At 35.0% G+C, this 14614-nt stretch overlaps 1 protein-coding gene across 1 annotated transcript in view; it reads left to right on the top strand.

The window, feature by feature from the left end:
- gli2b (GLI family zinc finger 2b) overlaps window positions 1–14614 on the top strand; it is a 94184-nt gene that overhangs the window by 61529 nt on the left and 18041 nt on the right. The window contains exons 4-8 of the mRNA XM_081357572.1: window positions 4057–4250; window positions 6886–7059; window positions 11400–11601; window positions 12822–13008; window positions 14178–14288. Coding sequence (XP_081213698.1) covers window positions 4057–4250; window positions 6886–7059; window positions 11400–11601; window positions 12822–13008; window positions 14178–14288 — 868 coding nt within the window. The remainder of the gene's footprint in view (window positions 1–4056; window positions 4251–6885; window positions 7060–11399; window positions 11602–12821; window positions 13009–14177; window positions 14289–14614) is intronic.

Here is a 14614-nt window from a genome sequence, read left to right as displayed (position 1 = left end):
TTATTTTAATAATAAGAATAAATGTGTCTGTGTATAATATTTTTTAATCATACATTTTATCTGAATTTATTAAAATATTTATATATATACACATATATATATATATATATATATATATATATATATATATATATATATATATATATATATATATATATATATATATATATATATATATATATATATATATATGATAAAATGTATGATTAAAAAATAATACTTTAAAACCCCAAAAATTTATAATATTCTTCATATTTGTTTTGTTTTTGTGCATGGTAAGTTTTTATTATCATGAACTTTTTTATTCTCTTTTATTATTACATATTAATATACATTTGATGTATAATAAATATACATAAAATACTTTATAAATACTTTATATAATACTCTCTCTCTCTATATATATATATATATATAAATTGTCTACTCCATTTGCTCCTGTCACAGTATTTACATTAGTGATCAAATTCCCTCCTGATCCCGATCGAATGACTGATTTCGGGTTCAGCCAAGGACTTTGAGTGTCCCGTCGGATCCCGCAGCGTTTGGCCGCTGAGATTTACTGGATTCTGGCTCGATCGTCCATCACGGGCGTTACCCCGATGCATTCTGGGAGCCCTGAGCCCCGACTCGCAGAGCGTCTGTCTCTTCAGGAGGGTATAGGTGTGAAAGAGGCAGCTTGCGAGGTCCCACAATCCCCTGGTGCGGAGTAGGCCATGCTTCAGTGTTGTTCTGGCTATGAAAATGAGAATCACTCCACAGGCTAAGCATTTTAAATCTGAATATTACATTACTTATTTAAGTGCCGCCCGGGCTGTGTGCTCTCTTTTTGTTTGAAACCGAGAATGTTTTACATACAGTCCATCTGATCTCCAAAGAGAGAGGCCGTTATTAATATGCATGATACATGCTCGTTGTTTTTGTTTTTTCAGCCTTATCTTGAGAAGAACAACATATATTATGCTCGCAATATTTAAATGAGATGATCTTATAGTCGAACCGCTCCGTTTGCTCTGTTGCATCATGGAGAAACAATCAAAACCATCATTTCACATGTTTTTTTTTTGTTATGTCATTAAAACTGGGTGGAAATCATCAGTAATTTGCTAATCAGATATTGCCAGATGGAGCGATTTAATTAGGTTTAAAAATGCATAGGAAAGAAAAATACCTCATTAGTTTCTCCTATAGACACCAATGAGATTAAATATAGAATAAGTGCAAAGTCTTTAATCAAACGTCAAAAATCTCAAAATGAACATTTCTGATCTGTAAGAAATTTATTTTGTAACATTATACACTGTAAAAAATATATTTTCATGATTTATCGCAACTTGTTTTCTTTTGTCAAATCAACTTAGATAATTAATGTGGATCAGATAACATAAAAATGTGAGTTTCCATTTATTAAATCAATGTCCTTCATTGTATTAACTCAATTTTTTTAATTTCAATGAACAACCAGGTTGCAATAATTTATTACAGTGTACAGTGTATTGAACATGACGCATTTGCTGAGAAAAATCTGAGACAAAGTTAATCTATATATATATATATATATATATATATATATATAAACAAACTCTGTGATCTGATTTTTTATGTCATTGTCATTGCACACCGTAAAAAAAAAAGTCACAGTGCAACTTCATATTTCAAGTTGACTAAACTTAAAATTGCATGAACTTTTTTAAGTATAAAAAATATATATATATTTTTTTTTACAGTGAGGTCGAAATTGAGTGGGACTTTTCAACAAAACTCATGTCCCACCACCTCATTCTCCCGTCTGGGAATCATCAGAAAGTCTCGAGAGAAATGTGGCTGACGAATAAAACAAGAAAAATGATCCTTAACTACAGCGCAGACGTTTCCTTGATGGAGGGATGGAAAAGAGGGGAAATGAAAGGGCAGCCGTAGATTGAGAGCGGTCTGGTTTGTGTTAGAGAGTTTGGCGTTTTTCCCATCACACCTCAGACGAGCTCACGCACTAATGCCTCTCTGAGCCCAGCGCCAAACCTCACAAATATTAGTTATGGCAAACTTTCATAACTATGAAACCCATGAACGAGGGACTCGTGTCAAACATTGAATCGTTTGATCAGTGTGTCTAAAATGTTTTCAGACTGCTGTCAAGGTGCTTGACAGGGACAAACAAACCGGTTTTAAAGAGTTGCTGAGTGAATACAGGAGGGGGGATTCAGCAATCCTGTAAATGATCTTGAAGGTTCACGGTTCTCCAGCGAATGTTTGCCAACTCGGGCTGGGGTGTGTTTCCCGAAAGCATCGTTAGCCAACTATAGTCGCAAGTTCCCTCGTTATCAGCAGTTCAACGAGTCGGTGTTTCCCGAAACCATCGATCCAACGAACATTCGCAAACAGCATCGCAGAGTTGTGTGTTTGAACGACAGATCTCGACCTGAAGAAGAGTTTCTAGATTGCATGACGTGGACTCAATAAATCCTTATCTTGAGCAAAATAAGCAAGATGACATTCAGTGCAACCTGTGTCTTTTATTTAGAATACATACAAATGTCATTTACGTCTTTTAGTTTGTCAAGAGATTTAAAGCGTCGTTTTTGAAGAGTGCGCATGTGCGAACGAGCTCTATTATGTAACCAGAATCACAACGTGACTACTGGAAACGAAACGTGCGTTTGAAAGCACAACATGTGCCAACCATCTTCCCAAATACTGGAAACGAAACGATAATTTTTTTTTTTTTTGATGTTTTGATGATGTTTCAAAATGAAGAAAATAAGCCTTAAATATTAGTATTGTAATTTTAGAGTTAATTTTACAAAATTATTATTCTGTTATCTTTCTTAAATACTCTTTTTTTTACTGTAAAATATTTCTAGTTATGTTTCTTATTTTGTAATAAAAAAGTAATACAAATAACAATAACATAAATATTAGTATTGCAATTTTACAATTGTAATGTAACATTTTTTTCATTTTATTTTACAGTAAAAATTTATTACATTAGTAATAATTCTTATTTTGCTTTTATTTAGTAATTTTATGTTTTTATTTAGTAATAATCATAATAATTTGTACTGTGATTTTACAGTTGTAATGTAAAACATATTTTGTTATTCTATTTTTTTTCTTAAATACTCTTTTTTTACTGTGAAATATTTCTAGTTGTTTCTTATTTTGTAATAAAAAAGTAATACAAATAACAATAACATAAATATTAGTATTGCAAATTTTACAATTGTAATGTAACATTTTTTCATTTTATTTTACAGTAAAAATGTATTACATTAGTAATATTTCTTATTTAGTTTTTATTTAGTAATTTTATATTTTTATTTAGTAATAATCATAATGAGTAGTACTGTGATTTTACAGTTGTAATGTAAAACTAATTTAATACTATATACTATTTGTAGTACTATATTCAATTTTTTTATTTTACTGTGAAATATTTATAGTAATATTTCTTTAGTTTTTTTGTCATTTTTGTTTATTTAGTAATAATAATATCAGTATCATCATAAATATTAGTATTGTAATTGCACAGTTGTAATGTAAATTTATATTATTATATTTTATTATTATATTTATTTTCTTAAATATAAATTTTTACTGTGAAATATTTCTGGTTATATTTCTTGTTTTTAGTCATTTTTATATGATTTTATGTATACACTATACTACACAGTTACATTTACATACACATACTATACAATTAAACTATTACAGTAATAATAATAGTATTTATTAGTATAAGTATTATTTTATTTTATTATATTGATAGATAATCACAAAATTTTGACAAAATTGTGCAGCCCTACAAACAAGCACACGAAACCTGCAATTTATTAAATCACATTTTAAATCATAATCACAATATTGTATCAGAAAAATCGAATTTTTTTAACCCAAATCGTTGAACTCTATTGCCCACAACCATTTTGCACTACAAAAAAAGGAGTTTATGACCGTTTCTTTTGACCATCATTTGAGGAAAAGTGCAGAGAATCAGTGATGATCTGTGATTATTTTAGCTGTTAATGGTCTCTTTAAAAGCAGTGTTTCTCTCTCCAGGCCTCCAGGGTTAGCGGGCAGCCCGGTGATCTCCGACATCTCTCTGATCCGGCTGTCTCCAGGGGGCGCCGGCGAGTCCTTCCTCCCTCCTCACTCGTATGTGTCTCCACACATGGAGCATTACCTGCGCTCGGCACACGCCAGTCCCACACTCTCCATGATCTCAGCGGCCCGAGGACTGAGCCCTGCTGACGGTGAGGAGGGCAAAACGCCTGCACTCAAACTAAAACTTGTATTTAACATACATTTACATGCATGAGTAAACAGTGCGATTTTCATTTCTTTATTTGCAATTTATTTCTGCAGTCAGAGATGTAATCAGTTACTATTTCAAATAAGTACTGTTCTTTTGAACTTTTTCTCTATATTCATCCTTAAAAACAAAAATTTGAAGCTGTTTTCAACACTGATAATAATCAGAGCATCAAATCATCATATTAGAGTGATTTCTGAAGGATCATGTGACACTGAAGACTGGAGTAAATTCAGCTTTGATCACAGGAATAAATTACATTTTACTATATATTCACATAGAAAGCTGATATTTAAATTGAAATAATATATGACATTTTTCCCTGTATTTTTGATCAAATAAACACATCTTCTGTGAGCAGAACAGACTTCTTTCAACATTTTTGGGTTTATTTTGTGATTAATGACCGCCTAACTGTACATTATCTCATTTTTAATAATTTCTAAAATAATTTGAGTTAGTTACTCCCCAATTCTGGCTGCTGATCAACACTAACACTCAGCAATCTTACTTCACATGGCAGGGTTGGTGTAGTTACTCTAAAACAGATCTGCGTTATTTGAGCCTCAACACAGGGTTTGCAAATTCAGCATTTCAAAACTTCAACTTCGTTTTAATTATTACCATTCTGAATGCTGCACACAATCATCTCTGAGGGATGTGTGTATATTAGGGTTTGGCCACATGCAAATTGTCAAACATGTGCAACTTTCCCCATCCTGCGATTTGCCCTTCGGGGGACGTTCTGGAAATTAACACGAGAAAAACGACAAGGCAGAATTCCCCAATGTTGGGCCGAACCCGACGACAGACCTCTTTCTTCAGAGCTGAATTACAATTACAGGTCGCGGCGAGCCGATCGAGTGACATATAAATCACGGTTCACAGTCTGTCAGCAGTAATGTGTTTGCACCTTTAAACTTAAATAAGCAGCACGCAGGAGATCCCAACAGCGATAAAGGCATAAAAGAGCGCCGGGAAAGAGAAATGGGGCTATTTGAGCCGAAGCGAGTGTGGATGGGTAGATGTGGCCTTGAATGGTTTCCAGACCCGTTTCAGACCTCAGCGCTCAAACACAGGCCTGGCGTTAGTGTTGGCTCGTCTTTTAAGGCCGTATTTATTTTTCAAGTTGGAAGAATATATAGACATTAAAGGCTTTGGAATAGAATCCAAGACACTTTTTGATTGTGTTCATTGGCAGAGATTTATTTCTATATTAAAGGAGAGACAGATACATATATTTTTGGATTTTTTTTTTTTTGGTCATGTTTTAATGAGGGGTGGCTTTGTTGTGTTTAATCACAGTTCAAGCTTGCAATGCATTGACCAGCATTCACGTCTGCGTTTCCACACCATATTTCTGTCCTAATCTATTCTTGAACGACTTGAGCATTAAACATGTTAAACTCTCTCTCTGATTGATGCTGACACTTTTAAAAGAAGTTTACTAGGTGCAGATGTCAACTCTCTTCTTACTGTAGATCCCTTGACCTCCCGTCTGTACGGCTAGTAAAGCTTTACTTATAATGTTAGTTAAGGTTTATTGCATCTTAATACATATATTTATATGCAAATTTAATTCTGTTCTGATTGGCTAACCACTATACGTCAGCATTGTTATAGAGTGCAACAGTCGGGCTCCGGAAGTAAAAAGTCAATTCATTTTCTCCATAGGGAAACGTATAAACCTTTAAAGACAGCTTTACTGTGAGGTTGTTAATCGAGGGTATTCACTTCTGTTGAAGCCGCCAGCACACAAACCTGTATGCTCTCAAAATATATATATAAATTGCATATTTTGCAATAAACATATATCAAAATATATATTTTTAGATATATAATCAACATTTTTAAATGAGTATTTGTATATTTCTCCATTGTTTTTAATGTGATTATGCTGTTCACAATGCTTCATGGGATTGTAGTTCTATCCCTCACTAAAGCTGTCAAGTCTTTTATCTTTGTATTTTTTGTCTGATTTTTAAAAACTTTTTTGCTTTAAATCAAAGTTTGTAGTGTTGAGATTCACCTTGTAGCTGATTGGCTTCGTTCATGGCTTATAATGCTTTAACAAAGACTGTTTTTTGAAATTCCTATCGAAAAAAATGAATGGAAAAAAATACTTCCGGAACCATCGGTGCTGAAAAATGGGGCGGGGACTAATGCACTCTATTGTTAACTAAAGCTATTAAAAAACATTTTTGTTAATTGAAATGAAGCTGAAAACATAAATATTAGATGAAAAGTGTATGTAAACGAAAATTTGAAATGTTGTCTTGGCAACTAACTGAAATATAATGTGTTTATATTGAGGTTCTAAAATGACTAAATCTAAAAAGCAAAAAAAAACAAAAACTAATAAAAATGGCAAAAAACATGCAAAAAAATGTCAAATTAAAACTGAAAATATAAAAACAAAAGCGAATTCAACATATAATTCACACTGTTTTTTCATCATGATGTAATGCAAATGTGGGCAGGTCGTATGCTATTGAGCTCAGAGGTGTGATAATCATGATATGATATGATATAACCGTGAATATATGACTCTTTTAACTGTCTCTTCTCCCTGGCAGTGGCTCACGAGCACCTGAAGGAACGAGGGTTGTTCGGTCTGCCCCCTCCGCCCCCCGGCGCCTCCCCAGCCGACTACTACCACCTGATGACGGGCCACAGGAACCCGTACGGGGAGTTACTGATGCAGGGAGCCGGGGCGGCTCATCTGCCCGAATACTTCACCCCGGTCGACGGTGAGTTACAGCCATATCTGTTTAACCGTGTTTAGAATTTAAACATAATATTTGTTTCACATTTAAATCCAGGGTAATACTTATGTGTGGCTTCAAAGGACTTTATAAACACACATTTCTCTTCGATTCTTACACCAGCAGACAGTAAAATAAATAAACTCCCTCGTGTTCAGCATCCGCTCGCAGCCGACACTCTAAACACTGGCGGGAAGCTTCACACTGGTGATGTTTATGTTCTTTCTCCGTTCTGTCATCCAGCGCTTCATAGGTCAGGACAATGGAGCTATCCAAATGATCCATAACTGCTCGTTTAGTCAAATTAGCTGTTAAAGTCAATGATGGTGAAGCTTGAAGTTCATCAAAAGAGTTTTACATCTTAAATAACCAAGTGATTAGCAAAAGGGAATTTAGTTGATTGCACTGACTCGCTCCGCCCACTGTAGCATATCATTGGTCTAAAATCTGCTCCTTAACTATACATTAAACAACAGATATGTTCTGAATGTATGTTATTATGCAGCAGTTTCATGTTCAGTGTGGGTGGACTGAACTCTTCACTTTCCGCCTGGTTACTTAGGGGTTTTGAAAAGAACAATTGTCAAGCTATCATAATTATTGATTTATTGCTTTTGGAATTTCTGTGGATGTGAATCAGAGTAACTGAAGCATCACATTATTAACAGATGGATTATGTCACGTTTATTTGACTTTCTCATCTGTATTTAACACATTTGTGCTGTTCTCCGAATCAGTCAGAGGAAAAATACCATGACGAGACTAATGTGAGTAATGCTCCAGAGAGACACGAGGTGTTATTTCAAACAAACACATGGTGATATACAGTAGGCCTCTTCCTCTCTATAGAGCAAACATTTGCTCTTGCGTCTCCTTCAAACAATCAGATTTGAAAAACAAACACTCTCCGTTCGCTCTCCCTCTTTAGCATGGCGTATCGGGTGTGGGTGTGCGCACAGATCTCGGGCTTTGCTAAAGCAACATGAATGAATAGCTCATTTAGCTGAGCTAACTCCGTCTGGCTTTGATCTGTGTCCCGTCCGGAGCCGCTGATGCTTCCCGACAGCTTTTACACAGATGTGTTTGGATGCTGACAGTGGAGCGTGTCCCACGCTTTGACTGGAAACAGCATGAGTCAGTTACAAAGACAGATAGAAAGAGAATGAGAGATATGATAAGTCAAGCAAAGCCAGTTAGAAAGTTGTAAAGACAACTTCAGAGTTTAAAAACACATTTTCTTTGGCTATATGCCGTTTAGTCACGATTAACCCAAAATACCCAGAGGTACAGTAACTCTATAAGCAATGGACCAGCCAGAGTCACTGTAACAATCAAAAATGTTGCAGTTAGTAGCAATCATTAACTCCAAACATATTGGAAACTTAGAGAAAATTACCACAATTGCCAACATTCAGCATGAAGTCATATGGATGTTGCGTGTAGACTTGTTTTTGGGGTCAATTTTGCTGCAAACGTGATCACAGGTACAGTTTTGAGTTCTTTTTTGTTATAGCGCCACCTATTGGTGGAAACTGCTGAAATTTGGTGCGTTATCTCAGATTGTCCTAGTGTACATGTGCACCAAATTTTGTGAAGTTCTGACATTGTCACATCCAATAAGCCATATTTGTTCATATAAATTTAGCTTCATGCAAACACAAACAGTGCATGGCATCAAAACATCATTTAAGCTCTGTCCTCTGATGGCTGGCGAGATCATGTTAATAAACTCATCTCCACTGAGGTGAAGGCGTAAGATCATGGCATCTTTGTAAGACCATGCAAATTCCACCACAGAACGCGTTTAAAATCTGCAGACGCACACAGGCCCAACGTCTGCTTTGAGTCATAGATCAGGAGCTCCAAAAGATTCCTGTAAGACATTGACGTTGTGAGTTTTAGGTTTGTTTTTCTTTGTCTTTTGTACTGTATGTTTAGCATCAGTTCTCTCTGGATTTGGGTCCTGAGGCGGCTCTTAGCACTAAAGATGTGTTAGGAGCTCCAACGAACGCCTGAACATGACAGCAAACCATTAGCTCATGCTAAGAGTAATGACCCTCACTGCAACAAAGCTGAGGGATTATTTATTAGCGCTGTGGTCTGTAGGGAACACGTCCACACACACACACACACACACACAAATAAATGATTTGTGTAATCCTGCTTGTGTTGGCGCTGCTCGTGATGAAATCATTATGGACGTCCGGTTGCCAGAGTCTCTGGATACACACACACGCGCGCGCACACACACACAGGGTCTAATGCTTAGCACCTGTTGAGTTAGCTGCAGTTGTCTCAGTAACTCTCCACTGAAATAGCAAACTGCTCAGAGCATCTTTGGTCTGAAACATACTCTACACAAGTTATCACTACCTTAATGATAAAGCATCCGGTTTAATGGCGCATATATTAAATGAAAGTCTTTTGAATCGCTGTTGATGTCACCAAGACAATCATGAGCCACTGACGCACAAACATACACTTATTATTCACACACATTTCTTTTTGAGCCAGAATCGGTTCTGTAAATTACCCACATTAAACAAAGTCAAGTCTGCAATCGTTTGATTGTTATCTGGGTAATTACGGTAATTTATTGGGAAGGATTAATTATCCCAAATCAAATCAAAATGAGGTCACGCTGAGTTTGAGATGGGGATGATATTTTTTCACTACTCCTATTCAGCCTTTAACACAATAAATCACTTTAAACTAATTTTCAGAATACTTTGAATTGATTTTTCTTCTGTATTTTTTTTTATACATACAATATGACCAAAACATAAGTAGCTGTAGAAACACTATTTTAAAATGAAATCAAATATTTTATTTTTAAATTATATTATAAGTATTATATTTATATATTTGTATATATATTTATATATTTAAGTATTTTTTTATAATATTATATGTATATGTATATAATATGAATAATAATATTTCTTTAAAATAATATTTTATTTAAAGTAATGTGTTAAATAGCTTTATACATTTTAAATATTGAACAAAAATAAAAATATATTTTAATATAAAATCTAAATATAATTTTATATAATATTTTAAATATAAACATTTTTAATAATAATTTTAAAATACTTTTTTTACAAATATTTTAAACGTTACTTAATTTTATTGGTACTTTCTTTTTTATCAATTAGACAATCATGCGTTAATGAACTTTAAGATCATTTTAAGAGCAAAAAAGGACAACATAGTAGTCATTTGCTCAAAATAGTCATTTGCAAAGATGCCAATTTTTTATTTTATTTTTTGCACAAAGTTTGTTGTGACTTCTTCACTATCTTTGTAATACTGGAGTGAAGCCGGTTTCCCAGTGAAGTCACGTTATCCAAGTACAGTATATTCTGTTTTCCACGGCCAGAAATCAATCTTGAGCACTTATTGATGGGGTTCGGCTCTATCCTGCAGAGGCGCGTGTCGCACAGGGTGTGTGAGAGCATCGATCATGCAATCGTACTCCACACTCACACACACACACACACACACGCACACACGCTTGTGAGGTTCCTAAAATAGCTCAGCAGTGAACTAAACTGGAAACGACACACTGAGATTCTCCCGAGTGAGAGAAAGAGAATCAAACTGAAGTATTGATCAATTGAACTGGTGTTTTTCTGGTGTCATGCTGGGAGTATCTGCTGAATGACTGGACAGTTTCTATGCTATTCAGAATTATGGATTTTAACTGGAATTAAAATCCTGATGGATAAAAAAGAAAAAAAAAATTGAATTATAAAAAAAAATGTGCATTGATGAACTGCACAATAAACATTTATTAAGAAAGTAACATTAATTTTACAAAAAATAACAGAATTTTACAGTCTATCTTTCCGCTCTCAGATGCATGTATCAAAACTACAGACCATTTTCCTCGGCTATAAGCCGTTTAGTCCCAATTAACCCAAAGTACCCGAGTGTACAGAAACTTTATAAGCATTGGAGCATCAAAAATATTGCAGTTAGCAGCAATCATAAGCTCCAAACAGATGTGGAACATCTGGCAACTTTCAGCATAAAGCCATATGGGTGTTTTTGAGGTACATTTTGGGGTAAACTTCATCACAGTTACAGTTTTAAGATTCTTTTAAGTTATAGCGCCAACTATTGGTGGAAATGGCTTAAATTTGGTGCGTGCACTCAGACTGCCCTGGTGTACATGTGTGCCAAATTTTGTGCATTTCTGACATTGTCACATAAAGATTTGGAATAATTTGCATTGATGAATTGCACAATGAACTTGTTTAAAGAGTACAGGTTTGACTGCATGCTTTAACATGTTACGTGTTTGTTTGTATGTTCCACAGTGTCACGGTTTCCCAGCCCTCGTCTGACGCCCCGGTTGAGTCGAAAGCGAGCGTTATCCATCTCTCCGCTCTCGGACGCCAGCATCGACCTGCAGACCATGATCCGAACATCACCCAACTCTCTGGTGGCCTACATCAACAACTCCCGCTCCAGTTCGGCCGCCAGCAGCTCCTATGGACACCTGTCTGTCGGAGGAATCAGGTACTAACTGGATTTAATCTCTACATGCACACAAATAATCCGTTACTAATCGGATTGACGGCTCAAAAAGCCTTCATGTAAACCCCGTAATCGATCCGATTGAGCTCGATCCGAATTAAATTTCGATCGGATTGAAAGGGCTGGTTTATTCCTTTTCTAATCCGTTCAAGAGAACATGTAAACACTTGATCGGATTGAGAACCGAAACTAAAAGGACTGCGCATGTGCAATGACTTTGAAATAGCATAATGACGCGGGAGCGAGCTGTTCTTCCTGTTGAATAAAGTGTCATATAAACGAGTGTCCCGTCATTCTAAAATTCTCCTTTCACTAAGGCCCCGTTTACACGAAGGGAAGACGCAGATATTTCCCTGCGGTTTGGCCTCTCATTTACACGAAAACCCCGTTTTTATCACAGAAAACGATTATTTCTAAAAACCAAAGTGGAGATTTCTGATAATGCCTGTTATGTGTTGCCGTTTCAACTGGGAGAAACGGGGTTTTAGGTTCTCAAACCTCACATTATGCGCCAGAAAATGCTTAACGTCATGTAAGCGCCCTAGGAAGTCGCTTGTGTTATTCATTGTTGTCGATTCTGAGGATTCTGATTGGCTGCCTTGCATGGCTTTATCCTTCTCCCTACACTGCCGCCCATAGGTTTGGCATAGTTATGATGGCACTCGACGGCGTATTTATGCGGGTTGATGTTGGTGTTATTATTGAAAATGGAGGGGGGGAAATATTCGTTTCTCTAAATACCTGGCTATGTGTAAATGTGGCCTCAGTGTCTGTGAAGTGGAGCAGGACAACATCACATCTTCATTAGTTCATTTGGTTCAGCTGTGTGTCGTTAATCAGTCTCGTTAGCTCCCCTTGTTTCCCATGTATAGAAGCCCTCAGTTTCTGTTCAAGCTTTAGTTGACATTATGGGTATGTGGAATGTTTCTCCTTGTTGATTCGCATGTTTATTGTTTGGATTGTTGTAGTAATTAGCAATCACCATCGAAAATACCAATTGAGTCAGGTCAAAAATGAAAAAAAAACAAGGAAATTCCGCACACTATAAACACTTGCAAACGAGTATAACATTTTTATTAGCAACGTTTCGGTCTCAACGTTTCGGTCTTGACATCTCGTGACATCAACGTGACATCTCGAGACAGTCAGAGCCGATCATTTGCACATACAGCACATGCTCATCTCTTCCTCCTCTGTTCCAGCCCTTCGTTCCCGTTCCCACACTCCATTAATCCGGTGGCGTATCAGCAGCTGTTGTCCCAGCAGCGAAGCCTCAGTGCGTTCGGACACACTCCACCGCTCATACAGTCGTCACCCGCGTTCTCCAGCAGAATCCCACTGAGCCTCTCCACCCTGCCCACACACACCGCCAGTGACATCGACACGAAGGTAACACACCTGACCACTGACACACCAACACAACCACACTCAGTTTTACCAGTCTCCTTTTATTACGTTTATTAGAATGCTTTTGATCAATATTTAATTATAAAAAGTGCATACAAATTATTATTATATTATTGTATTTGCAGTGCACCATTTATATATATATATATATATATATATCTATTCAAATAATAATAATACATTATAAACTAATATTTTATTATAATATTATTTATAGTACTATTATTATTATTAATAAAAATATTATTATTATTGCTATTGTTATTATTAAAACTATATGGCACCTTTTACACATAATACATTTTTGCTATACAAATAATAATAATAATGTTAAAATATTGTATTGTAATATTATTAATAGTACTAGTGCTACTATTAATTGCAATTATTAATATTGTTATTATTTGTACAAGCACCTTTTACAAGTACAAATATTTTATCTATAAATTGTGCCATACAATAATATTAATAATAATACATTATTTTACAGTCAATTGTTATACATTATTTATATTATTACATTTATAGAACTTTTATTTATAGAACTATTATTATTATTATTTGTATAGCACCTTTTATATATAAAATAATTTATCAATAAATGTTTCAATACAATTAATAATAATAATAATAATTTCACAATAAACTATGATTATATTTCATTGTAATATATTTATAATAATATTTAGTATTATTAGTAGTTACATCTGTATAGCTCATGCATCAAAAAATATATGTATTATGGTGGTATACAAACAACAATAATAACATAAATAGATGCATTAATAATAACAAATATTTTTCAAGAAATTATTATATTTTATTGTAGTGTTGTTATAACCATAATAATAATAAACTATTAGTATTCTTGTAATTTGGAATTAATTCATCAATAATTATTTCATTGTACATTTTATTTAAAAATAAATGAAAAGAGCCTGATTATCATTCTTAGAGCTACACACACATTAGCAGTCCTGTTGATCAGACGCAGTTTCTCTGTGTCACGTTCAGGCAAGCAGAAACACAAAGCAGATCCAGACCGCACAGCATTCTGGGTCGAGGAGAGCGTTGCTGAACACTGTGTGCACTCAGTCGTCCACTGTCTCGATGCTGACTTCTTTCCTTTCTCTCCTTCCCTCTTTCTTTAGAACACAAATGGAGACTCTGCAGTCAGCAGCACGGTAAACCCCCTAAACCACAAGAGGTCAAAGGTCAAGACAGAGTTGGACGGGCCGCGACCTGTGTCACCGTGCTCTCCGGTAAGGGACCACGACCTAGTGAAGTCAACATCTTAAATGAAATGTAACCTCATTAGTAAGCGATCTAAAAGCTCTCTACATAGGCGGAAGCTCCACACGACACACACCTCAAGTGAAGGTCCACACACTAATATTGTGGAGATTTGACACAAGAAAATAGATTTTATTATATTAATATATAATATAAATAATATAAATAAAAACATTTTAAATAATCACTGCAACTTTAGTATTATATTACATTCTAGTATTAATATAAAATAGAAAAAATATATTAGTGTGCTAATATTAATATAAATAAATCAATATAATAAATATATTGTACT

This window comes from Scardinius erythrophthalmus (genome assembly GCF_964197995.2).
Source record: "Scardinius erythrophthalmus genome assembly, chromosome: 25".
Taxonomy (NCBI): Eukaryota; Metazoa; Chordata; class Actinopteri; order Cypriniformes; family Leuciscidae; genus Scardinius; species Scardinius erythrophthalmus.
Note: the sequence above shows the minus strand (reverse complement) of the source record. Positions and strands in the feature narration are given on the sequence as shown.